At 39.4% G+C, this 25812-nt stretch overlaps 6 protein-coding genes across 11 annotated transcripts; 2 read left to right on the forward strand and 4 right to left on the reverse strand.

Moving 5' to 3' along the window:
* Nucleotides 1-12: 12 nt before the first annotated feature.
* LOC117620907 lies at nt 13-9093 on the reverse strand. 4 transcript variants are annotated; one of them, XM_034351155.1, is made up of 20 exons: nt 8938-9093; nt 8565-8854; nt 8344-8461; nt 8168-8250; nt 7825-8048; nt 7595-7712; nt 7093-7175; nt 6716-6922; nt 5891-6247; nt 5438-5588; nt 4722-4913; nt 4310-4519; nt 4120-4212; nt 3655-3869; nt 2837-3394; nt 2673-2753; nt 2500-2585; nt 926-1669; nt 569-722; nt 13-451 (listed from the first exon to the last, which is right to left on the reverse strand). In XM_034351155.1, exons 1-20 carry the CDS (start codon nt 9056-9058, stop codon nt 376-378), a joined length of 4161 nt encoding a protein of 1386 aa, XP_034207046.1. In that variant the 5' UTR covers nt 9059-9093; the 3' UTR covers nt 13-375. The 4 variants fall into 4 exon arrangements, with proteins under 4 accessions (XP_034207046.1, XP_034207047.1, XP_034207049.1 ...); XM_034351156.1 differs by lacking the exon at nt 8938-9093 and having other exon boundaries at nt 8565-8657; nt 8803-8819; XM_034351158.1 differs by lacking the exon at nt 8938-9093 and having other exon boundaries at nt 8185-8250; nt 8565-8655.
* Nucleotides 9094-9234: 141 nt separating this feature from the next.
* Nucleotides 9235-10879, forward strand: LOC117621098 (autophagy-related protein 8i-like). The gene is made up of 5 exons (XM_034351388.1): nt 9235-9391; nt 9516-9571; nt 9768-9820; nt 10234-10352; nt 10476-10879. The coding sequence occupies exons 1-5, from the start codon at nt 9352-9354 to the stop codon at nt 10592-10594; spliced, it is 387 nt and encodes a 128-aa protein (XP_034207279.1). The 5' UTR covers nt 9235-9351; the 3' UTR covers nt 10595-10879.
* Nucleotides 10880-11027: 148 nt separating this feature from the next.
* LOC117621095 lies at nt 11028-13363 on the reverse strand. The gene has a single exon (XM_034351382.1). The coding sequence runs from the start codon at nt 13211-13213 to the stop codon at nt 11228-11230; it is 1986 nt and encodes a 661-aa protein (XP_034207273.1). The 5' UTR covers nt 13214-13363; the 3' UTR covers nt 11028-11227.
* Nucleotides 13364-13433: 70 nt separating this feature from the next.
* On the reverse strand, nt 13434-16441 carry LOC117621096 (tRNA:m(4)X modification enzyme TRM13 homolog). Of its 3 annotated transcripts, none has more exons than XM_034351384.1 (9): nt 16122-16441; nt 15958-16023; nt 15459-15830; nt 15143-15380; nt 14946-15003; nt 14489-14575; nt 14198-14332; nt 13939-14077; nt 13434-13790 (listed from the first exon to the last, which is right to left on the reverse strand). In XM_034351384.1, exons 1-9 carry the CDS (start codon nt 16193-16195, stop codon nt 13565-13567), a joined length of 1395 nt encoding a protein of 464 aa, XP_034207275.1. In that variant the 5' UTR covers nt 16196-16441; the 3' UTR covers nt 13434-13564. The 3 variants fall into 3 exon arrangements, with proteins under 3 accessions (XP_034207275.1, XP_034207277.1, XP_034207274.1); XM_034351386.1 differs by having other exon boundaries at nt 13459-13790; nt 14516-14575; XM_034351383.1 differs by having other exon boundaries at nt 13459-13790; nt 14483-14575.
* On the forward strand, nt 16435-17227 carry LOC117621097 (ubiquitin-40S ribosomal protein S27a). Its single transcript, XM_034351387.1, has one exon. The coding sequence runs from the start codon at nt 16562-16564 to the stop codon at nt 17030-17032; it is 471 nt and encodes a 156-aa protein (XP_034207278.1). The 5' UTR covers nt 16435-16561; the 3' UTR covers nt 17033-17227.
* A 588-nt stretch (nt 17228-17815) lies between these two features.
* LOC117620841 lies at nt 17816-25108 on the reverse strand. The gene is made up of 18 exons (XM_034351084.1): nt 24516-25108; nt 23715-23748; nt 23221-23454; nt 22859-22948; nt 22635-22700; nt 22439-22530; nt 22274-22321; nt 22062-22178; nt 21406-21466; nt 20768-21078; nt 20627-20660; nt 20362-20520; nt 20042-20131; nt 19890-19955; nt 19709-19800; nt 19571-19618; nt 19370-19472; nt 17816-17946 (listed from the first exon to the last, which is right to left on the reverse strand). Exons 1-18 carry the CDS (start codon nt 24857-24859, stop codon nt 17908-17910), a joined length of 2028 nt encoding a protein of 675 aa, XP_034206975.1. The 5' UTR covers nt 24860-25108; the 3' UTR covers nt 17816-17907.
* Between the last annotated feature and the right edge of the window lie 704 nt (nt 25109-25812).

Genomic DNA, 25812 nt, shown 5'->3' on the forward strand with positions numbered 1-25812 from the left:
GAACCCCAAAACTGGTTAAATTGGCTATAATATATATCATGTTGGGCATCAACGGCCCAAAAGAGGAGAAAAGAAAAAACTAAAAGAAAAGACCTCACTCACCATCACAAAATCCCCTGGGAGTTTGAGATTCTTGTTGCAGCCTAGCTGGGCTTTTTGCACACATTGCAATTGTAAAATAAACATATATATTGGGGAGGAACTTCAAGACGGCTCACACATGCTACGCAACCCAGATATCAAAATTTTGCAGATCGAATGCCAGTGTGTATGAGGTGAAGACTTACTCATGCTTGGGTCAGACCTTCAGATCAATATGTAGCCATTACTGGATTATAAGATCACCGAAGAACCAACTTGACTGTCCTGCATCCATCAACTGACGTCTTGAATTTCAGAGAACTCAAGCATTTGCATTCCTCTTCCAGCTACTGCAATCTGATAATGGTTCCTACATAAAACACAAACAATACTTGGTAAGCTGTCGAAGAAAATTGTTATCAGTTCATATCGTACTGAAATGCTAAATCACTGTGAATCTTATGCTTGTATAAGGCGCTTTACTCACCTGCCACACGCTTTAGCATCCAGCGCTTCTGGCTCTGGGACATTGATGATTAAATAAGCATGCTCAATTAGTTTACCTTCCTCCTCAAGACGCCAGCACCTGACACGCTGATCCAGTCCAGTGGAAAAAACCCAAGATCCGTCTGTCCAAACACCTTAAAAAATAAAACACAATTTGAATTCTTAGTAAAAATTATAAATTTAGCAAAGACAGAACACTAAAACTAGTACTTCAAAGGTTCTAGGAAAGGAGACAACAAGAAAACAAGAGGTTAAACACACATGAGACACTTTTATGCTCCATATTATGAAGTACTCTAGAATGGGATTGAACTCAAGTTTGAATAAAATGGCCTACCTTTTACAGCAGAGCTGTGAGCTGAGGGGACTATATCATGATTTAGGAATCTGATCCAATAGTTCTTGTCTTGACTAGAATGAATAAAGTTCTTTGAATTTCCGAGTTGAGTGACTGACTTTCTGACATCCAGTGTCATGTTCTCAAATTCGGAGTCTGATGCTGACACTGACAATTCAAACCTAAGACAGCTAAGGGCTTGATCATCACCCCCACTAATTAAATTGTAAAGAAAACCAATTTCAGGACTTTGACAACCCTCTACATCTGAAACATGGAGAGAATTGACACCAGATTGATGAATGTTCTTGAAAACATATAAAGGAGATATTTCACATATATCAGATGAGGAATCACAAGCATTCACTTCTGAATCTAGGGAAGCAGTATCAGTAGCTTGTGAAGAAGCTGTTCTGCTGCTTTCATAATCATTTAGCAGCTCTGAGGTTCCATCCATAATACGATCAAGCAAATTGTGATCAGTTTCCTCTCCAGATTTTACAGTGGCAGAACCAGCGCCTAGTCTATTCTTTGACATACTACTGCCTAAAGATCTCCACTGTCGTCCACCCTGACTTCCTCTCCCTGTCCGTGGCCGTTTCTGACAATCAATGAACTTTTCTACATCAAGTACTGATACCAGCTGCATGAAAGCCTGAATGCTTCTAGTGAGGTCCCAAAAAGCAATACTTCCATCAGTAGCCCCACTAATGAGAATATACAAACCTCCAATCTGAACATTTTCTGTGAATAGAACTTATAAGAAATGGTACTTTGAAAATATAACTGAAAGAGATCACAATACAAAATTTAGGACAAACATTTTCGAATACTCACAACCCCAGCATGGACATGCTTTGACAGTATAAAAATCATGACAAGGGAAAAAGCTCAGGTCATAGAGAGCAAAGTTATGGCAGTGGCAATTATCTCCTCCACTGATATCAACATGCAGCCAGGAAGAGGCATTTTTATGTTCAATAAATCAACAAGGATTTCTAGTTAAATTTAGATGAGACGAGACAATAGTACTAGAAATCTAAGGGGAAGAAAGAAGAAAAAAAAAAATCAGCCATGTACAGACACAATTTAATCAGTACAAGGTCCATTCAGAAGAGGGATCCAGCAATTTAAATTGGCATCTATTGCTTAGACCAAAACACATGCCATTATCGAACGATATACACTTTCTTTTGAGGTGCACTTGTAATCTATATTCTCCATGGTTAGAGATGGGAACACCACTTAAATTCCAATGGCATAGGCTCAATGGTCAATGCCTTTATAAGTTATAATAAAGGAACTGATGGAAAGAGATGCAGTTGTGATTCGGATCCAATCAAAGGGCAAAGCCGTTGTTATAAACATTCAAATATTTCTATAATAGCCACAAATAACAAAATTGTATCGCATTAAATGATGAGCAAAATTTCAGTCAAGAAAATTGCCTAACTAATGAAGAAGTACTTTGGAGTCAGGAAATGGAGGTTTCAACAATTTCATAAGATACATATGTCTTAAGGTTTGACTGGTTTACAAACTTCTAGACCCTGAAGACTCCAACAATCACTAACCTTCAGAAGGGAGACATGTGGGAAGGATGACATGCTGCAAAGCCAAAACTGGCGATGACAAAGGAAATAATATAGCAACATCAAACCTACAGAGAGATAAAGAAACAAATGTTATATATGAGATGATAAGAGAATCATTAAGAATAGAACAGGTTAGGATCCTTCATAAATACCATAGCCTATATGGTAAAACAAGAGCCCGTAATGCAAGGGTGGCATCTGAACAAGCGATTACAATAAAACAGACGGTAATCCTGAAAAGAAATCCAAAATATGGTATTAAATACAAAAGGGAAATCAGATAAGTAAAAGAAATATTAGTCGTTTTTGCTATTACCTGGAACCGGCACATTTAACTAAAAAAGCAGTGACAGCCAGGTATCTCCAGTCATCTTCATATTTATCCTTAATGCCAGATTTCAACTCCATCTTTCCATTTTCTGAAGACAGTGACATAGATCTTCCATCAGCTTCTGCACTAGAAACATTCGCAGCTAGACCAGCCTTTTTCTCTTTGTTTTCTGGAAACTTATGAGCACTAGAATACTTGGCTGGCATATCTGTGGAAAGCCACTGGAATGACATTGAACATGACTCTTGCAACAAAACTTTATTGCTTTTTCCAGTGATGTTATGCTGTTCTTCCTTCTTGTCTACCTTCCTACTTCTCAGTAGCCAAGAAGTCAACACCCGCTTTGCACCAACAGATATCAACAAAACCGGAGTTTCTATGTTCTCCATTGCTGCATTTTGTCCATTCGTATCGGGTATGTTGGTCACATCTGATGGAACTATGCTTATCTTTGACACAGAGCATATTGATCTCACAGCTGATCCACCAACATGCTCCCCAAGCAATTTTGATGCAGACCAATTCTCAACCCCGGGCATATACCTAAGTGAATCATTAGACAATTAGCTGGTCTTGTATAAACACCTGAAAAATCACTCAGTTTTGACACCCAGGCAGGTTCAGATTTTAAATATCACGCATATATTCATTTTTCTGTAGACTACAGCATGCATGTACACTGTTAGCTCCGTTCTGAAGGTTTACACGAGTGGAAATACATTCAATTATATTATACAATAAATTCAACTATTTGTCCTTTAAAAAAATTAAAGTTATTAAATAGCTAAGAATTATAACCATACCTAGTCAACCTCACAGTTCCATCTTCACACCCAGTTGCGATCCAACTAGATCCAGAGAAGAGGCTGTGCTTCCCAGATACTCCAGGTTGAAATCCTTCTGAGACAAAGCATACGGAATGCATCTCTCTCCCATGGAATTGAATATGCAAATTCCTGGAGAGTATCTTCCTTTCACTATCAAGCACCCACTGCCTATGAATATAAATGATTTCATCCTGATAAATCGAAGAAATATAGTGCAGAGTTTTAAGATAAAATTCAAATGAAACCTTATCTTTTCAAAGTAAACAAATGAAACATACGATAAATTATTAACAAACCTAAAGGAACTCATATCATGCATTATGGATGTGTATTTTAAAATGATAAAAAACACTTTTGACCTGCTCCGTTGATCTACCTTTCCACAATGCTTATTTTATTTGTGGCTCTGAAATTACCAAGTCTAAATAGATTAGCACGAACCTTAACATATGCAAAGCAGTTCTTTATTTCTGGTATATCACCAAGATAATAGGAATGAGGACGACGCCATCCACCGCATGGAATTCGCACAACCTGCAACAAAATATGGGCCCTTAGGCACCAAATAAATAACACAAACAACTTACAAATCATTTCAGTAAGCAGTCTGAGGTACAGGAAAGGACTCTACCTTGGTCTCAGTCATTAAGTTCCAAATAATAAAATCCACTGATGCAAAACCAGCAGCACAATGGCAGCTTGACAACTCACTGACAGAGCTATTATCAGTGGAGACGGATTGAATAAGACTCAACTCCTTCACTTGCTTCATCCCTGTAAAGTCTAATGTCTTCTTATCTGTTTCATATTCCAGATAGCATATACAACCATCTGCTCCTGTCTGGGAAAAATGAGAAATTAAGTACACAGCAGCCTACTTGAATGAAATATTATCTTCCAATATTTTCAGATAATGGCTAGAAAATGTTTATATAAAAAAAGAAGCAAAGTTAAAATGCACTTGTACACACAGACACACTCAGAATTACTAGAAAGCAAATGCTATGATCACTCTTGTAGATCAAAGTTGAAATTTGACATACCGAGCATATTTCAATCTGACTGGAACTTAGTCTACCTACAGAAACACTTGAAACACTTGATATCCCATGAGCTCCTTTGAAATAATTTGACGGAGATATTTTCACATTAGATGCCACCTCTGTGCCCTGCAACACGCCCTTCCGCAAAGGGAACAAAACAAGATTACCACGTATATCTCCACATACCAACACCTGCAAAATTCAACCAGAAGGGGTGTAAAAACAATTATTAGATCAAATTCAAGCATTTGAAAAGTGAATCAATCCAACATCTGATTTTCACATGACCAATGGTTGTTCGTGTTTATTGTGTTATAAATTTAGGCACGTAGTTAATAATTTTCTTAAAGTTGAAGGGAAGGGCTTTCATCTCCCTATGTAGCTCAGCAGTAGTCATTGTTCGCTTTCTTTCATCTCAACTTTCAAAATCATGATTTGAGAGTGAGTGTGCTTGTGTGAGAGGGGAGGTATTGAGCCTACACAACACTGACCCCCTCGTTATTATTATTTTGTCTCAATTTAAGCTGGCTAGGGTCAACTCATGCTCCAAGGGGTTGCCCTGGTGTTTAAGTATTTCATCTTAGTAATTCTGAACACTTATTACCAATCACAGGTTAAAAGAAAATCGAAGAAACAGAAAATGGCACTGAATGTGACAAGACAAATCCCATTCAAATGAAATTAAAAGAAAAAAGAAGCTGATGGTAAAAAATTACCTCTTTGTCCAAAGATGCATCTAAGCACATGATTCGGATTGCAAAACTAGATGTGAATTCTGCTACAAGAGATACATTGCAGCTCATAGAAGAATGGTTAGACAACCTCCAAAGCTTCAATGTTCCTCTAGGGTCAGCTGAGAAGATGTACCTACATGGCAACAACAGCAGAATTGATGGTCTGAATATTTTAAACTTCTGAATCTGAAAGTTATTCCAAGAAGGCCTAGGTGATGTCTGTCATCAAAAATCTAAGTGGCAGGGACATGATCATTCTGACAATGAGGAAGTAGTATGTGTAGCCATCGCAGAATATGGTCCACCTTTGACAATCATGGACAGTACATCTAGAGTAAAGATCTAGATAGCATCAACTCAGCACCCATGAACAACTTAGGTATAGAAGAAATAATTAACAATTATTATTTAAAAATAATAATGGCTGATCCTTACCCATAACCTAGTGACTTGCACCAATGTGTTCCTAGGAGTTGTCTCTCCATTCCAGCAGACCAAGTAAGGGCAAAACCCAATTTTGGGGTACAAGCATCGCGTATAACCCCGATGACTGTCATGTTTCCTTTACCATCTCCAACAGCAACCCAATCCTCAACACTACAGCAAAGTTCAAATGGTTCTAACAATAAACCCATGCAAACAATCGGCACTTCTTCACTGAGGCGGACAAGTAAAGTCCATTCTACTTCTCCATTGTCCAATAATTTAGCATGGTACAGATAACCATGGTTTGTGGAAACGTATAGTGTATCCTCGCGTGCAAAGTGCAAGCAACGTACATATTCGCTTTTGCTGAACCAAGTGAGAAAAAGCCAACAAGTCCTCTTAGTACCAATGTAAAGTAAGATAGAATTGTTGTAATCGCAAAATTTCAGGAAAAGAACAACAGAACCATAGACCAAAGGAAGGAAAGTGTGTGCGTGTGGTGTGTGTATTTATTATAAAGCTTGTTGGGTTCCGACATTCAATTATTTATGTGTTAACTACCTGTCCAGTTGATTGTTCATCATACATTAAGATTGTTATGACACATCTACAATTACGTGACTCCAGGCAGCCAGACTCTTATAGTCATGTCCTTTCTTAGCTATGGTGCCAATGAATCAATACCCTTGCTGAGAATGTGGAGGACCAAATTGTCGCATTTTCAAATTTCCAAGACTACAGACTTATCTTTTCTTTCTCTTTAGAAATATCAAAAGTTTGGAGTTAACAATGTTGAGATGGACCCCAAAGTTTGTTCAATATTCAAAGTACTACCTGTCCATAGGTCCACTATGCTCTGACAAAGTAGGGATATGAGTTGTGTATGCAATTGTTCTATCGATTTCTTTTGTCTCTGCAAGTCCCTCCAGTCCCCAAGAGAGTGAAGCGTGCAGCTGATGCACTTTTATTGCAGAGTCAAAACCAGCAGTAATGAGAAGTGAAGAGTTTGGATCATACAAACATCGCCATATTCCCCTTCCTCTGTACATAACACGACCGAAAAAAGTAAATGGTCAAGGCTATTTTCTTTTCTCCAGAAATTATTTAACTGTTATGTTGAGATTTGGATCGTCAGTGATCAATACAACCACTTCATTTCAAAACAAATAAAAACCAAAGTAATCAACAGAAAGGAACTGCAAGCCATTTACGTGTGCTCCTTGATCATTTGAAGGTGTTTACCATCCAGTCCCCACACACGACATGTACAATCCTCACCAGCAGTGACAATCAACTAAAATAAAAAAGTATGGAAACAAGAACAGATCAGCACTCTACAGATAAGTAAATTATAATCTAGTCTAGATCATCTCGACCATCGCCATCAGGAGAACTCAACCCACATGCTAAAAAAACCAGAATGATTATGAAAACAATTCAAGTTGACTAATTTAACTGATTTTGGAAAGTTAACCCTTATCACCAGACATAATGACAGACAGTGAAATGACATGCTTAGAGATAGACAGGACTGAAAATCCTATCAAATGAAAAGTTTTCCCCAGGGAAAAACTGACATTAGTAATCTGTTCTAATATATGGTGAGTTGACTCTCCAACAATTATTATTAGTATTATTATTTTGGATAGGAGAGAAAAAAATAAACAAGAAATAAGAAGACAACGAGTATTCATAAGATTTTGTAAAACTTACAGAACCAAAAATACAGCAGTCCCAAACTCGGGCATTGTGACCAAACAGCACAAGGCCAATGGGTTCCCCTAGCTTCTCAGAATGTTTCGTCTCAGAGGAAACTTCCCAGACACGAGCACTGTACCAATGAAGAGACCAAATCATTGAGTGGAAGCATCATTAAAGGGGAAAAAAAAAAAAAAAGCACAACTTGCTGGAGATTTTAAAATCATATTCAGTAACTACTTCACCTGCGATCGTCAGAGACGGAAACCAGTTTGGATCCATCAAAGGACCACGCTATGCGGAAAATGGAACCTTCATGTCCAGAAAGTTTGCACATATGACTAGCTTCATACTGGCAACCATGAGGCTGAACACAGTTTGGGAATAAATTACTCTGATCAATGTGGTCTTCTACTTGACTTGCTAAAGATGATGCATCATACTGAGGAACCACTTTCCAAACAATGATCTGTGCAAATCCAATTCTTTAGAGGTTATCTAAACCAGAAACACGCATACACACACGCACACTGAGCAATCATTTGTTTGGATGGGTGGGGAAAATTATGAAAAGAAAAGATTAGCCACCTCGTTATAGATAGTACCAGATGCAACACGGAGAGCTTGAAGATTGTCACCCCATAACCGCATTGAATACAGAAGGGTTTTCTCTACAGTTGAATATAAGAATTCAGTTCTTGAACTTCAAATAAAAGTATTTTTTTTAAAGCTCAAAAAAATGAGTCAATTCAGCTAGAACTAACCAGGATGTTGAACTTCAAGAACCACAGTAGAAGTTGTGACATCCCAAAGCTGGACAGAGTTGTCACTACACCCTATAGCAAGACAATCACCCTCCTCATTCGAACCACTCACAGACCCCTGCTACCAATTCAACAGACAAAAGAAAAAAGAAGAAAAAAACTCACTAATATTCTCAAACTGATAAAAAAAGAAGTTGTTGAACTTGAGGAAGCATTCGTACCTTCAAGAATGAAACATCCAATACCCAATTAGCAAACTTTGGCAAGGACTGTAAGAGCGTCAAACTGACACTCACTAGCTGCCCCATTGCAACCTGCATACTAAACATCTTCACTCTCCTTTCGCCAAATACAACAATGTTGAAAGCAACAACAGAAGGCAATGTTCCCTCTGCGCAATCAGTAGAGCTACAACAAACTATCCCATGCACTCGAATGCCTTGGAACACGTCGAACGACCTTACCATTCTTCCCACTTCCAAATCATACACCATGATTTGAGAACCCGACCCTGTTTTGTTCAATAAAATCCATGTTAAAACGAATTTGAAGCTGAAGATTTTCAGAGAGAGAATGATACTATGAAAGTCGTACCGGCGATGAGATAAGGGAACGAAAAGCTCGAAGGTAGGTGAAGAAAACATAGAGCTGAGATTTCTCCGAGGTATTGACCGCTTTGCAGTTGCCAAGAACCTCTCTTCTTCTCCACTGCCATGGTTTGGCTTTGCTTCGTTGCTTGGAATGGCTGAACTTGAAACCTTTTCTTTGTTGTCTGAGTTACTGACTGAACCGTTTAAAGGGTTTAAGCGTAATGGGCTGGGCTTGGCCCAAACAATTTGTGTAAGTGGGAAAAGATAAACCCAAGAAATAGAAACCTTGTACTTAGCATGTTTCTTTCTTGAAAGGTCGTCATCCGTTCTCCAGTTCCATTGCGTTTGCGGCACCGTTTTCCTCTTCTTCTGCAATCTCTCAGACGCAGACGTAACGGCACAAACCACAGACTCACGGATGGGTAGAACAAAATCATTCAAGGATGAGTTTACATTCGGTTTGTTGTTGTTCCGAACACTTGAAGTCTTCTTGTGCAACAAAATCTTATCTTTTTTTGTTGTTCTTTTTGTTGATAGAATCTGATGTTATAACTTGTATCTCCTTGTTTGAAATTGTTTCAGAACAAAGGGTTGAAGAATCACATGACATCATGGCCAAATACCCTGATCGAATACCCGTAAGACCCACCAACAAGTCTTTTTCTTTTCCTTTTTTTTTTTTCTTTCTCATTTTTGGTTTCAGCTCTGTTTACAGACATACAGGTTACAACTGAAGATTATGTATATTTGAAATTGAAGGGAAAAGAGATGTTATTGGATCATTCATATTCATTATTACTAACTATCAGATTTCTCTGGGTAATGGTATCACAGGTAATTGTGGAAAAGTATTCCAGGACCGACCTTCCTCAGATGGAAAAGAAAAAGTAAGCTGAAGAGACCTCTTTCATATTTCAAAGTTGCCACCTTTATACTTTCTATTAGTTAACACTAGATCATTGTTCATTTCAGTGGTCCTTTGACCAAACCCTGTCTACATTTGTGATTTGTGTCTAAGATTGGAATGGGTGTGGCTGCTGATTTGCTATAACTTATAAATGATTGCCTTGGTATGAGTAATTTATCAAAGGCTGCTGCATTACCTTGTCAAATCTCAAATGCCAACGTTGTCTAACCAAATTTCTAAACTTAGGAGCATTGGGTTCCTCCTGCTATATGCTTGGAGGAGTAGAACGGTTTTTTTGTAATGTGTAGACTAATAGCCATATACACTTTACTTACACTAATAATAATAAGCTTATAAGTTTTAACATCCTTGTGATCATCGCTTTGATGGTAGATACCTTGTCCCCCGAGACATGTCTGTCGGTCAATTCATTTACGTTCTGAGCAGCAGACTTCATCTGGCCCATGGAAAAGCTCTCTTTGTGTTTGTGAAGGATACTTTGCCTCTAACAGGTAAATGGAAAATTGATTCTTTGTTTGTAGCATCAGTCAGCGCATGGCCTGTTTTGATTTTCTTGCCAGAATGATATTGTAACTTACAAGTCCTTTTTCTTATGAATGAATGTCACATTGCAGCCAGTTTGATGGACTCTGTCTATGAATCCTTCAAGGACAAGGATGGATTTCTCTACATGTGTCATAGCACTGAGAAAACCTTTGGGGGCTATGCCAATGTTCAGAGATATGAACAATGATTTCTCTTTCATGGTTGTAAATTCCTGCGAACTGGCTCTACGTTCCCCCCGTGGCCTCACATCTCTGTTTGGAATGGATCATAACTTATTCTTCTCAAATGTTCAAAGTTTAGTTGTTAGTACAAGGAATCGTTGGATCTACCATATGATATGAACCACCTCCACCTTTGGCTACCATTTTTTCTCTTATTGTTCGTTATGTTTAGATATTATAATGATTGTGCACAAATTATAATAATTTCAGCAAATTATGATAAATCACGTCAACATGACATGTCGCATCCATACACACGTAATAAAATAACTTCTCAACATTTTGTGCTCGTTTGATAATTTACGAGAAAATCACTTATTATTAAAAATTATTGTGAGAAAAAACTATAAGATAAGTAGTTAATGAGGTGTTTTCATTTTCTGATTATACATAAATTAGTTTTGAAGATGTGCTGAGTTTAATAATTATACGGGAATCAATACCTATAACATTTTTAACAAAAAATTTATCAAACTACAAACTATAAACGATTTATTCAAAACGATTTATTCAGTTTCGAGAGATAAGATGCCTTACGTTTCTATTTTGACCTCCAACTCCAAACGACAAACTATTTATTCAAAAAAACTAAATTCATTCTAGAAGTCGCAAGAGATCCAAAGAGGTTCTTCAAACCGACCCTTGAGCTTATCTCCTCCAACTTCATTTTCCAAACGCAAACGCCCCATGTCCACCACCTCATCACCCTCAAGCCACGCTGGCGTCCCATTCTCGTATCCATTCCACGTCAGCCTCCTCAGCCCACTCCCGTCCAATCTCACCACGTACAAGTCCCCGTACGGCTGAAACTGATTCGGCAGCGACACCGGCTCGGCCGTCACGCCTCCCAAATTCGCCGTGAACAACAGCCACTCCCCATCCTTACTAAAGCACACGTGGTTGATCCTCTCCCTCTCCACGTCATCTCCGGCCGCGTGGACCCTCCTCAAACCCGAACCGTCCGGTTTGATGACGTAAATGCCGAACACCGAAACATCATCCGGGTTGTGTCTGTTCGATGAGAAAGCAATGAGGTCTCCTTTCGGTGACCAGCTGGGCATTGTATCAATGCACTGGCCCTCCGTTAACCGACGAGCATCACCATTAAACTCGCCGTTAACGGCGTCAATAATGTAGAGGTTCTTGTGGCCGGTCCGACCGGAGCGGAATACCAACGACTTGCCGTCTGGGGAGCACGAAGGGAAGGCGTTGTTCCCTGTGTCCTCTTTAGTCAATATCTTGACATTGCATGGGATCTCCTCTTTATCACCGTCCAGATCAGACGGGTTAAATTCAATTCGTGCAATCTGGACCGTTGTTTTTGCCGACTGGAAGATTGGGCCCAGCGAGGTAAAAATGACGTGTTTCTCTGTGGGGCTCCAGGCGTTGTAGAACGCTGCACGGTCCTTGATCAAATTCCAACGCTTTGAGCCGTCGGATTTGACGATCTTGATGCCGGCGTCGGCATCGAAATCATGATTAAACGCGATGAGATCGCCCTTCGGAGAGAAGGTTGGGAACGAACCGTGAATCCTCAGCATCTGGAGTTGTTTGATCGGAGACGAAACTGGCTCGAGATAAGGAATCGTCGTCTCCCCCCACTGGGTTGACTCACCGCGGAATCGGTGGTACCCGAGAAACTGGGAATTGGTAGAAACAAACGGGTTGTAATGGTGGAAGTTCGGGTTCAGGGTCTCGGTCACCGGACGAAAAGTCTTTGATTCGACGTCGAAGAGCTCAATGTGCCGGAAATTCTTTTCGGTCCGACGAGTGGCGACTGCGATTTGCTTGCCGTCGTGGAGAGCGGCCGGAGTGAAGCAGTGGAGCCCGGAGGGAGTGACCCGAGTGGGAGTGATCGGGTACCGGGAAGAAGACCCGAGATCTTGGGAGAAATCGACCCGGAAAATGCTCCACCAGCCGTCGTCATCTTGGCGGTGAAAATAGATGACGGCATCGCCGGACCAGGTGGGCCAGCCACCTCGCTCACAGACGAGTACACGCTTGCTGGGCTGCAATGCTCGGAAGACGACAATATCGGTATTGAGGTGGTGAAACTCACCGTCCCAAGGACGAGAGCCGTAGGACGCAACGGCGATGAATTGGCCGGATTGAGAAATGGCGGGACTGTAATCGACGGAGTCAGAAGGAGTCAATCGGGTGGTTTTGGGGTTTTGGTTTTGATCTTCATCGAGGAGGAGTGTGGTGGTAGTGGAGTAGAGAGCAGACCAGGACTTGAAGGGTCGATTGGGGTGTTGGTGAGCTGAGATGAAGTAGAGGATGTCGTTTTTGAGGATGGGGCGGTCGTGGAAGAGGCTTCCGGGTTTGGAGTGTAAGAGTTTGGGGGTGGGGAGTCCGGGTCGGGTTAAGTAAATGGCGGGCAACCCGGTTCTCTCGGAGATAAAGACGACGGAGTGGGGATCGTCGTTGGCAAATTGGGCGTTGAAGTTGACGGAAATACCGTCGGAGAGGCGGTGCTCTGGGGCGAGATTATTGGAGGAGAAGTGGAGGGGGAGTGAGAAAAGGTCGAAGCCGTAGTGGGGCCTGCCAACAGTGGAGAAGACGACAGTGCCTTTGGGGTGGTTCATTATGATTGGTGAGAGTTGCGAGAGATGAAGGTGATGGCTTTAAGGTGGATTGATTTCGTGGATAGAAAGACAGTAGTCGGGGTGGCGGTGGTGGAAGTGGATATGTTTGAGATTTTCTGCGTATGAGCTGACGTTTTTTTGACATTACCAGACAAAGAAAACAAACGCAGAAGGACTTCATTATGTCGAGTGGAGGGGTTTGGTTTTTTGCATGCGAGAATTTGTCAAAGGTTAATACTCCTCCAAAAGCAAGAGAAAGAAGAATTTGTCAATGTAATAGTTCAAGAAGACGCTTTCACAAAATTGTACATTACAAACAATCTGAATTAAAGTAAAAACGGAGATGGCATCTCACAAATGATTGGGGCATCTACCAATCAATAAATGGTTTTCAGGAGAAACGCTGGATGGGACGTATTTGACAAACTGTGCGTCTAAGCCATGTTCCTTCATCCACATCAACCTACCCATGTCTATAATCTTCTTGCACATAAACCCTAACACAGCCCTTTCAACTGCCTTCATATTTCTCACAATCTCTTCAACTCCATAATCCTCACCGCATTGCTTCTTTTCACTGTCACAACAACATGGTAAGCAACCATCATCAAAAAGAAAAAGAAAAAAAAAAGAAGAGGGAAAGCCATCTAGTGGTTTGGCTATTAACTGTAGATTGAGAAGATAGAAGGCATTCAGATAAACAAAAGTTCAACATGATTACTTACATAGATTCAAGATGCAATTTGCAATCAGTAACATCTGGGAGATCGGCACCATGATCAGCATCTACAGCCCAACTAGTAAACCAAGTAATTGCATGAAATTCCCCTTTTGTGATTCCCAACTCTAATAGATATTTTTTATCTGCAAGGAAGCCAAATTTTCTTCACCCATTCAACTATGAAAAGATAAATGCACACAACTTAAATGACACATTACTTCAACTACTAATTCATAAACTGTATGGTGAGATAAATTGATTACTTATGTAATGCTTCCACTGGCAGAGATGATGGCAACATGTTGCTATAGCTAGACCTCTCAGGTTTGGGTTAACACTGTTCAATTCAGCATTACTTTGATTACTGTGTTCACCAAGGCAGCATCTCAAAGTCAGATCTGCATAAAGAACAAAATGTATAAAATGTTCGGAATATATAAGTTATAATTAAGTTAGGTGATTCAGTGAAACAGAAATTCTCACAAGCAACAGTTATTTGTTCTCTGTATGTGTAATGATTATTTTAGGGTATGTTTACGAAAACATACGATCACCTGTTGCAGGCCCACAAAGATGTTTACCAATAGCAAGGTAAGGATCTTCCCGCAATGACCCAACAGCATTCAAGTTTAAATCCTCAACTGCAAATCAAACATTGTAATATCACAAGGTATCCGCCATCTTATGTATGATATATTTTTTTCTTTTTATTATATAAAAACATCTATAATTTCTGTCCATGGACACAAATATAGTGTTTGAGACCGACAAACGGTTTTGGCAGCATCTTCCCATATAATTAGCCATAACCATATGTGCATGTAATTTTATGAAATTAAAAGAATAGTGTGCACAACTGATATCTGCCTATTTGCTTGGACGAAGAGACAAAGAGTTGGCTAAAAGTTACAGGAGAAAACTCATGCACTTTCTTTACAAGGTAGTAGAGATAATGAAACTACACAAACTCTTTTCTTACCAGCAAAAATGGAAAAGAAAAAAAAACCTTACTGTCAATTCTCAAACGTTGCAAAATCAAGCTCTCTTTCTGTCGCAAGGATCGATCAGCCTAGAAATAGCATCACATGACATACAGAATGAGTGAACTATTAGCCAATCTAGGTCCAAGGAAACGAACATCTTCAAATTTGATTGTATGAAAGTCAAGCAATCTAGCCTTAGGAAAAGATGCATTGAACCAAACTAACCTTTAACTTGTATGATTTTCTTTCAACCAGAAACACCTTCTTTATCCCATAACAATCTGCCAGCATCTGTGTCAAGTATCCCCTCCCGGCTCCAAACTCAACCACCGCAGGGATACCAGTGCCATCATCATAATCCGCCCTCTCCTTACCTAGAGAACTCTTCAATACACCAAGACCTTCCAAGTTCCCAAGAATGGACACCTGCTGCATAACATGTTTCTCTTGAAATGGCAATTTTCTGCAAACAACGACTTTATCTTACATAATCAAACAACCCCACATCAAGAATGAAATGAACATTCCAGCTAATATGTACCTGTCAACCTCCCGTTTAATCCATATTCCACAAGCTTCCGGTACCTTATATGAGTCCTGAATATCCTTGCATATAGATTCATGAACATGCTCAATTTTCTCAATTAATTTATAAAAATCAAGTACAGTCATACTATAAACAGCATTCCTCTTCATTTCTGAAAGAATGTTATCCAAAGACCCCGACGCGGGATCATTAGAAGATTCCAAATCATCGGCTCCTTTGGGTCTGAATGTTTCTAATTCTTCTTGGTCCTCTTCTTTGCCAGCATTGATACCTTTTTGGTAAAAGGGTTGGAGAGTCAAGAACTGCACTTGTTTGAGTAATGGGCATCTTCTAACATGTCCTTCAAGATTCTCTTTAAGTACAGAGCTATTGAATCACATAAACAATGGAAAGGAGAAAAAAAAAAAGTTTAAACAATTGAATGCAGAGACCATGCTTAGTGAAAGATTCTAACTTCCAATCAGACAGAAAAGAAGAGAAAGAAGGAGCTTACTGAGAAGGGTCTATTGGGCATGGAATCCACTGGCTATCGGACCTAGGTGTGTGGTTGCCACAGAATCTACCATAATTTGATGTTTTTGTTTGAACAAACTTTGAAAAATCAGAAAGCAAACTAAACCAAAAGGAACAGAGTAGAGAGAAAGATGCTGAGCTTACAAAGATTCGTTGAGGGGGATATTTGCACAAAATCTCTTCTTTTTAGGAAGCCAAAATTTGCATCGAGTCTCCATTGTTTGCTCTGTTTTTCACTCCTCTCCGCTTCCAGCCCTGCAGTTTGGGGACACCCTAGTCGAGTGTTTGAAACTGCCTCTTCCACCTAGAGACAGTGTTAGACAGATGCTGGAACGATATAACATCAACGGCACGTCGTTTGATTAGACAGTGATGGGCCAAGCCCATTTTGTGAAGTAGCAGCCCCTGGAAAACACGCCACGTCACTAAAAACCTCCTTCGTCAGGGACATAAAAGTCATTTCCTGTCCAGACCACAGGGTCCTCAAAACCCTAATCCCCTCCCATCTCTTAAGCGCACATTTGAGAGAGAGCTGAGAGTTGAAACCCTAGCCGAATCTCCCTCTCTCTGTCTGCGGAGAAAAGATGCAGATCTTCGTCAAAACCCTAACGGGGAAGACTATAACCCTAGAGGTTGAGTCTTCCGACACCATCGACAATGTGAAAGCCAAGATCCAAGACAAGGAGGGCATCCCCCCAGACCAGCAACGTCTCATCTTCGCAGGGAAGCAGCTCGAGGACGGCCGAACCCTAGCTGACTACAACATCCAGAAGGAATCGACTCTGCACCTGGTGCTTCGTCTCCGTGGTGGAGCCAAGAAGCGTAAGAAGAAGACCTACACCAAGCCCAAGAAGATCAAGCACAAGAAGAAGAAGGTCAAGCTCGCCGTCCTCCAGTTCTATAAGGTCGACGATTCTGGAAAGGTCCAGAGGCTCAGGAAGGAGTGCCCCAATGCTGAGTGCGGCGCCGGGACTTTCATGGCCAACCATTTCGACAGGCACTACTGTGGTAAGTGCGGCCTCACCTATGTCTATCAAAAGGCTGGCGGCGACTGAGTTAAACGCACCGTTTTGGGTTCGTTTTTATTATCACTATGTTAGGGTGCTGAACAGTTGGTTAATTTTAAATAATTCTGCTTTAGGATTTGGAACCGTGTTCTTATGGTTTATGCTTTATGTATTTTGATATGGTACTTAGAATTTTAATTTCAATTTTGGAGTTCAATGGTTAGCTATTATTATTTATAATTTTGTTATATTTATTTTCCTGTGATTTTATATGCTATTTGATGTGTGGATGAACTCGATCGTTCTTATCTAGTTGGTGGAATGGGTTTCTTATTGTTTCTATTGACACAATTTCCGGATGGAATTGTTTGCTTAACAAACTTCACTTGTGTTGATTTCCTTCAACTCTCGAGATTCCCAATTTGATGTGGGTTCTCCATTCCACTGTGCCTTTCGAAGTGGTTCTCCAATTACTGGGTGAAATTTCAGTCTGTTCTCTGGTCATACAGCTTAGAACTTGAACATATTTTATATTAGTTGTACGTCTGTGATTAATTCATTTTGTATTGAAACTTGTTTCCTAGAATATTGTCTTTTGTTCGGTTCAGTTCTATGTTTGTTATATTGACCATCAAATTGAGTTTTTAGTTGCTTCTGCTGGTAAACTTATTTGCTGCTGATGCAGTTGCATTGAAGCACAAGATATATACTGCCATTTCTATGCCCCTTTTTTGGTCACAATTGCAATTAGAAAAGTAATTTCCGTTGGAATTAGTGTTAGCTAATCCTGTGTATCAATAAAATCTGTAATCATTTCCAAATACTATTGTGGGAATGATGCTTGTTTTGCTTAGTCTCATTGCTCATTTAGTGTCTACCCCAACCCTGTTTATCTGAGTCTTCTCTCAACCCTTTTGAACTCCTTATTTCTGTTCTGATGTCTGTAATGTTTCCATGTCGTCCTGCAAAATCACAGTAAATTGTTAAGTATGTTTGGTCAGATTACCTTTTGTCTGCCTACCAATATCTTAAAGGAAGCAGAAGTCATACTTGTTGAAGTAGTTTCTGGTTCTGCATTTTTTATCGGGGTTTTCCTATTTTGCAAGGTAGCATTTGGTTTCTGCATCTTCAAAATAAGTAATGCCCAAGTTCCATTGCCTTTCAAAAGCCAATGTTGATTTTGAAAATCTCTAGGTAAAAAAAGTTATTTGTATCATGATCGTGGTATGCCCCCAAAGACTAAACTTCCCTAGTTATTGTTGCCAAAGTTAATTGAATGAAACTTTAGGGTTCTATTTTACCAGTCTCCTATGTCGCATTCTTTCATAGTACCATGCCACCATGTGTGCATGTCTGCGTCATTGGCCTGAGCTTTTTTTATGTACTCTGTGTTGTATGTGCCTTCTGTGGTTCATTTTCCCTTATTGTCTACGAAACTTCTAAAATTCACACGTTGAATTGGATTTGAGGATGGGGAAGGATTGAGAATATTTTCTGTTAGGCTTAATTGTAAGAATGGTCCTTGAATTATACGCGCAGTTATATTTTGGTCACTCAATTCTTAAAATAGTTGTAGAGGTCTCTCAATTATGTATCGTGTTGCACCATTGGTCCCTTGTGAAGTCTGTAACTTTTTCTGTCACAAAATGAGGGTAAATTCAGCAATTCATTCACAACCCTCCCCTTCTTCCATTTCCGCAACCCACACCATCCTCTCTCTCTCTCTCTCTCTGGGTAATTACTAACTATGATTTTACATTTATGGATCTTTATGGTTGATGGTTTACAGTGCTGGGTAAAGGGGAGGAGAAGCAATTGAGTTGTCTTTTCCTTAATTCCGCTTTCCTTTTTCTTTATTTTATTTTAGTTTAATTTAATTATTTTTTGTTATTTCGTTCTTATAAACATTTGGAATGAATTTCCAAGTTTAACCATGAATTTAACAGAAAAATAAACATACTTAACAGAAGGGACTAGTTGTGCAATATGATACATGATTGGGGGATTTCTGCAATTATTTTTGGAGTTGAGTGACCAAAATGTAAGTACGGGAATAATTAAGGGACCATTGCTACAATTAAGCCCTTCTGTTATTGTGGATGGCCTTTCGACCCGTTTAAATCACCAACTCCATGGCCAATTTTATTCTAACCAGTAACTCGTAATGGTAGATGTCTAGCCCGACTGACAATTACAAAGAAAAAATGGCAAGCTGCTTAACATGTGTAGATATATGTTGGCAGCTCACCCTAGAGTTTGTAATACAATGTGCATAGCTTAGCTTAGCAGTATACAAAATCTGAGCGATTAATCCCCCGAAGATTTAGAACAAGTGTCTGCTTATCATCAAATAATCAAAGGACGATAGGCAAATTATAACCTTACCAATGCACGGGGAAACAAGTTTGGGAGGATTGAAAATTTGGCCTTGACGATTAGGGAGTATATCCAAAAACAGGGAATGTGCCATACTGCCAATCCAAAATACCTGTTGTATAGTAGGAATGCACATAATAATTTGGATAAGATTCTTTTTTTATTTAACAAAGATTAAAATAATTGAAGGATATGGCTTAGGCGACATACCATAAAGGTGCCCAAGGTGTGTTAAGCTCAAGAAAAGGATATGGCCACCTGCAGGAACAGAGGATCTTAACTTAAGCCAAAACAATTTATGTTCATTAAAATAATTTCTTTCTGGAAACAATAAAAAAAAAAGGTTACCATTTAACACCAGAGGCGTGAAGGAGCCATTGGAAAACAATATAGAGGAAGCCAAAGAGCGCAAAATATGCAAAACCCAACTTAGGAAATGGCTGAAAACAACATGCAAAGTAGCATCATTAGTTTTGTGCTGTGAAAAAACAACATCAAAAAAAAAAAGGCAGCTTTTTCAAAGACTTACAAGCCTATTGAGAGCGGTATCCCCTATTAGAAAAACAGCATTCACAGCATGTATGGCACCTATCAACTGCCATTGACATCATGTATCATATTCATATGTCAAGAGGAGTTAATCTTCCTGTGTTAGAAGAGAGGAGAAGACGAGCAACTCACCAGGGTCAGTTCGAATTCTATGCTTGTTAGAAATGGTAGTATGAGACACCAAAATACAATGTCTGTTAGCATCACAGCACCTGCACATATCTGATTTCCCAAACATATCTCACTCATATTAGCTTCAAGCCCTCCAACTAGACAGCCATATATGAAGCTAAAGCAACTAGACAGCCATATATGATTCATGTTGGTTTCAAATGACCTACTAATACAGTAATACTATAGCCCTTGTAAATTATAACAAAGCTACCTTCAAAGATTAAATCTACACTAGAATCAAGGATCAAAGCATTCAGCACTCAGAAAGATGGACAAACCTGATACATAATCTGCATTAGATTTCCAAAGAATCCTGCTCTTTGGCTTATCTCATTTCGAGCTTGGTGGCTTTTCGATTTGACTCTACCCTTCAATTGTTCTTCTCTGTAAGTAGACCTTCCAACCCAACATCCATGTGCAGATATAATTGTTCCCAGCTACACACACAAACAAAAAGCATATGCAAATGTAAAGCAGGAGATGCTTATTTTGATATTTTTGAAATTACCAAACTAGTTTGAGTTGATTAACTCTATGTCATACCGCAAAATACAGCATAACCAACGCAAAAGTCCACCTGCAGCCCAATTTTGCCACAAAGATTACACAGCTCTTGTTGTTGTTAAATAAAAAGTCTAATAATTTCAACAACTGTGTGTAATGTGAATGAATCAAAGCTCTTACTGGGTGTAGAAAACGAGGGTAAAAAGTCCATATTGGGAGACCATGTCATAGAGCATTTTGGCCATACAAAGGAAGACCAAAGCTCTGTAAAAGAGAAGCCAAAGAGGATCGAGGGATCTCCAGCATGTGCTCCACAAGTCCACAGAATTCAAAGGTTGCTGCTTTGCTTTCTTCACAAATTTCAGAGCTATCACTGCTGGAACAGTAACAATCAGAGCACAAACCAGCACTTGCCATTGAAGCCAGTAGCCAGGGCCTTCTCCTTCTTCACTGCTCATTTCTTTCTGAACAAACCCAGAAAAAGCAGAATCTCAACTCTCAACTCTCAAGTGGGATTTCTGCAAAAAAAAAAAAGAGGGAAGATGACTGGATGAAAACCGCTAAGCAATAATTGCCTACCGGGTAGGTTGTTGAAAATGACCGACTATTTAACTATGGAGAGGCCAATGGTAGGTGTCTGGGTGGGAAGGCCCACTAACTTGTTCACGGACCATATGCCTTGAAATTTTGTTCTTAGTTTGTAACTGGCTTCTTGTCGTTTGGGTTTTTTAGGGACAAACTACAAAAGATCCTCCACGTTGTGTGGTCATTTTCAATTACATACTAAAATCCCTGGAAATAATGAGTTAATGTCACACACTGATTTGGAGAAATTTTTTGAGGACGTAGCCAAGCAAATGTTCATTGTTGAATGTCCGGCTGTGATTGTTAAGGAGATATTTTTAACTACATGGGTTTCAGTCGTGTCTTTTTGTTGAAAAAAAACCCATGTAGTTTGTGTGTGTACAGTGTATTTGATATTTGGTCAAATTGGAGCAGCGGTGATCACATTCAAGGGCGGAGAATAAAACATGAATCATATACTAGTCTAATCATTCGTTGAAAACCATGTGAAGATAAAACATGCTTGGTCTACAAACTTTCTTATTGAAAGACCCAACCTATGTATTTGGAATCTCACTGCTGTGGTGAGATTCCAAATTTCTTCTGAGCAGCACAAGAAAACAAAGAAGATCAGAACAAGATTGTTGCAAATTCCAAAAAAGTTCAAATAATTTAAATAAAGAAGTATGGGATCATGTAGCTTCATTGTGACAGGAAAAAAAAAACAAAAGAAGAAGAAGAAGCAATGATTGGTCCAATCCAACTATTTTAATAAGACATTGAAAAATATGTGAATCACAAGTATCCCGAGAGGGACTGAGAAAAGCATTGCCCTCTCTATATACAATCAAAATCAAAACCACTCCCAATTGTATGTAATTCTTGAAATAATCAAGAATAACAAGTGAGCTAGATTGGCCTCACAAAAGCGTTGGGGAACCATTTGGGGAGAAGTGAATACTTTGCTTTTATAATTAGAGCAAAAATCCCATAACAAGGGATGTGAACCACAGCCATACAAAAATACCTGTCAAATCAAAGAAAACATCCATTAGAATTTTATGCTTATAACTTCATCTTGAAGTGAAGTCAAAACAGAGGAGATATATATAACTAGTATACCATAATGGAGCCCATGGTGTATTAAGCTCGAGGAAAGGATACGGCCACCTGAAAATACTCAAGACAATGTTACTAGCTCTTTAATCACAGGTCTATGAGACCCATTGTTTGTTCCACGCCACCTAAAGGTGTGAAAGAGAAAAGATTTTAATTAATTAAGCGTACCATGGGAAACCCAATGCATGAATGACCCATTGGAAGATGACATAGATGCAGCTCCAAAGGACAAAGTACGAAAGCCGGAACCAAGGAAATGGCTGAAAAAAAAAAGAAGATGGAAGGGACATCAGTAAACTGATAATGAGATAGACATGGTAAAACCAGTTGTACGAGAGCATGGCTGACATATTGAAATACTCACAAGGCTGTTAAGAGAGGTATCCAGAAGAAGAAAAGCCGCATTCAAAGTATGCATGCAGCACATCAACTGCCAAGTACATATACAAGTTAGTCATCAATCAATCCATAAGGATAGCAACTTTATATTTCATAGATGGTGAATGAAAACATAATTAAGCAACAACAACATACAATTAGGGGATGTACAAGAATAGGACACATTACAAGAAGTAGCTAGACACGCACCGTATTTAGGCCCAGGTGAGCATTTGATAAAAATGGGAGGATGACACACCAAAAGACAATGTCTGTGAGGACAACAGCTCCTGCACAAGTCTGTTACCAAGAAATATCAGCTTCTCGGCATATTGCATACCTCCAACAAACGGCATTCATGAAAATTTTCAAAAATCAAGCTAATTCCCAACATTAGGCACAATTGTGATTTGAAATCATTCTGAGGCATTGTAAATATCTAGTAACCTCCATTTGACAACAGTTTGTGAATGCGTGTGTATACAACACACACACACACACACACACATATATATATATATACCAATGGGAATAGGCTACAAAGTACAAAATCTGGATCTTGGTTAACTAACCTGGAATGCAATCAGCATAAGATATCCCCAAAATCCTGCTCTATGTTGAATCTCCTCTTGAGCATAGTGGCTTTGCAATTTGATGGTACCGTTAATTCCTTTCTGCCTATAAGTATTAGCGATTCCATTATCCTCTTCCACATCCCTTACCACAGATTCAGCCCTTGTCCCATTTTCAGAGGGGGGTTTGTTTGCGGACAACCACCAACCATACGCAGACACTATAGTTCCCAGCTATACGGAGAAATTAGCAATGTGTAAAGGCAAAGCAGGATCTGATTTGAAACAGATAGTCTTGCTAATGTATTAATTCTACAAACCAAACCCAAATTGACTTTATGCATGGTTCATTTCTGTTTCTCTATGTGAAAGTCTCCACACCAGAGCATGTGGGTATTCATGATACGGACGAACACCAAAATGAGCCAATAAAATGCGTGTTTTGTTACCAAAAGAAAAAGGAAGAAAATGTGATGTTGTATAGACTGACATACCGCAAAATAGACCATAACCAACGTAAAAGTCCACCTGCAGATCAACAACATCAAATAAATAATGAAGGAGATCATTAACAGAACATTAACACATATAAGGTTAAATATCATGTTTGATAAGTGGCATAGATCCAGAGGATTGCAATCTAAGGAGAAGAACTTGTATTGAGAATGGACATGCATGGTTTGAAGGTTTAGGTTGAATCAGAAAACTCAAGCTGAAACAATTGCCAAGGAACTCTGAAAGCGTACTATAAAACCAAATTTTAGGCATGTTTTATTCATCATGTCAGCAATTACTGCCGCTTATCCACATGTTAATCTTTCCAAGGGATGCTTTAGTATCTACGTGGTGCTTCAATCTTGTTTCAATACAGGGTTGCCTTCATGCACATAATGTGCAGAACGTTGGGTGAGCTTGATGTATCATCCTCTCACATACTTTACCAAATTGGTCATTGGTCTCACCCTTTCAGTCAAAACCCTAACCAGTATTACTGTTTTACTTGTAAAATAAAACTGATTGACCATCAATTTAGTTTCCTAACGTGGGCAGGCACAAAGTAATGAAACAAAACCATGATTATGATCAGCAGAATTAGGAACTTATTTACAGGGTATCTTATTGATCACAGACCATGTTGATAAAATGAATTGTTAAGTCAAATTCCCACAGAAGCCAGAGGGTCCAATACTCTATAGTTGTGATGAATTAGACATATACTGAGAGATCAAGCTATCAAATCATACATCAAGCTATAGACTTGAAATTAATGAGCAAGTAAGAAAATCAAATCTTACTCGGTGTAGTAAATAAAAATGGAAGCATCCCATTCGACAATATCCCAAGTCAAGAACCCAGCAAGGGCCAGAAAGGAGAGAAATCGAATGGCCAAGAGCCAACCTGGGTGGAGCCCTTTCCAGCAACTAGTCCATAGCTGAGAAGTGCTAACATGACCCCTCGGCAGTGCACTCACAAACACCTCACTGTCCGGTCTAGTGACCAGAAGGCTCTCATACAAGGTTGTATCTTCGAATCTTGCAGAAGCGCCTTCCCTCCTCCAAATGACCCATAAAGCACCAAACAAGGAAACACCAACAATGCCAAAGCACACGAAGTCATACCAATAAACCTCCAGTGCCATGGCTGTTGTTGAAGTGGAAGAAGTTTATTGAAATCTGAGCCTCCAGAAATGAAAACCCAGAATTTCCAATTTGAGATATGAAAGCCCAATGAGACAGACCACCATTGTGTATCTGGAACTTGTTTCAGTTGATCGTTTGATGGAGACGACTAGTAGTTTTGACTGTCAGGTCTGGAAGTGTTTTCTGAATGGTGATTTTAAATAAGTAGACAGAGATGGTAGAGGTGGACTTTTGGTCACGTTGGAGGCTTTGGGAGATTGGTCGGTGACAAAACTAAGCTAAAGATATAAAATACAAACCATTCAGGTCAAAACTACTTTCTCATCATTTTACTTGGGGGCAAGGCAACAACTGGGTGAATGAATGTACACGTAACACTTTCCATTTTGACAGTGATGTTTGAAAACTAAACCAAGTTTAATTCTTTTGTGCCCATCTTATCCCTTATCAAAATTTTCCTCGATTCATTTAATCCTATTATAACAGTATTAACCCTACAATAGTCTTGTAGCTCAAATGATTAACATCATTTAACATTCTACCCAGTGTGTAATTTAAAACTTGTGCTTGTGTATGCATTTTGTTGTCATGACTCATGACACTTAATAGTAAATCAAATAAAGTTAGAAGAATGCCTAAGAAACTGACAAGGCCTAAGAAATAGCAGAGAAACAGAGGGCATAACCATCGTTTGACAACAGCCAAAAAAGGCCCAAAGAGCCTAACCAGCCACCAAATAAAAAAGTAGAACAAACCAAACCAAAGAGAAGAGGCAAGAAGCCACCGCGAGGCCCAAAGAAGAACCCCCCAAAGAGAAGGGCTTACAGTTACTGCTCAGAGAGATTGCAAGAAATGGGGTTACAGTTACTGCTCAGAGAGCTAAATTTCTCCACTCTTGTTGCCTTTTGCATTGTAGTTTATAGTAGTAGTAGCTACATTTCCTTGGGACCAC

The sequence above is a fragment of the Prunus dulcis genome, chromosome 3 (genome assembly GCF_902201215.1).
Source record: "Prunus dulcis chromosome 3, ALMONDv2, whole genome shotgun sequence".
Lineage (NCBI taxonomy): Eukaryota > Viridiplantae > Streptophyta > Magnoliopsida > Rosales > Rosaceae > Prunus > Prunus dulcis.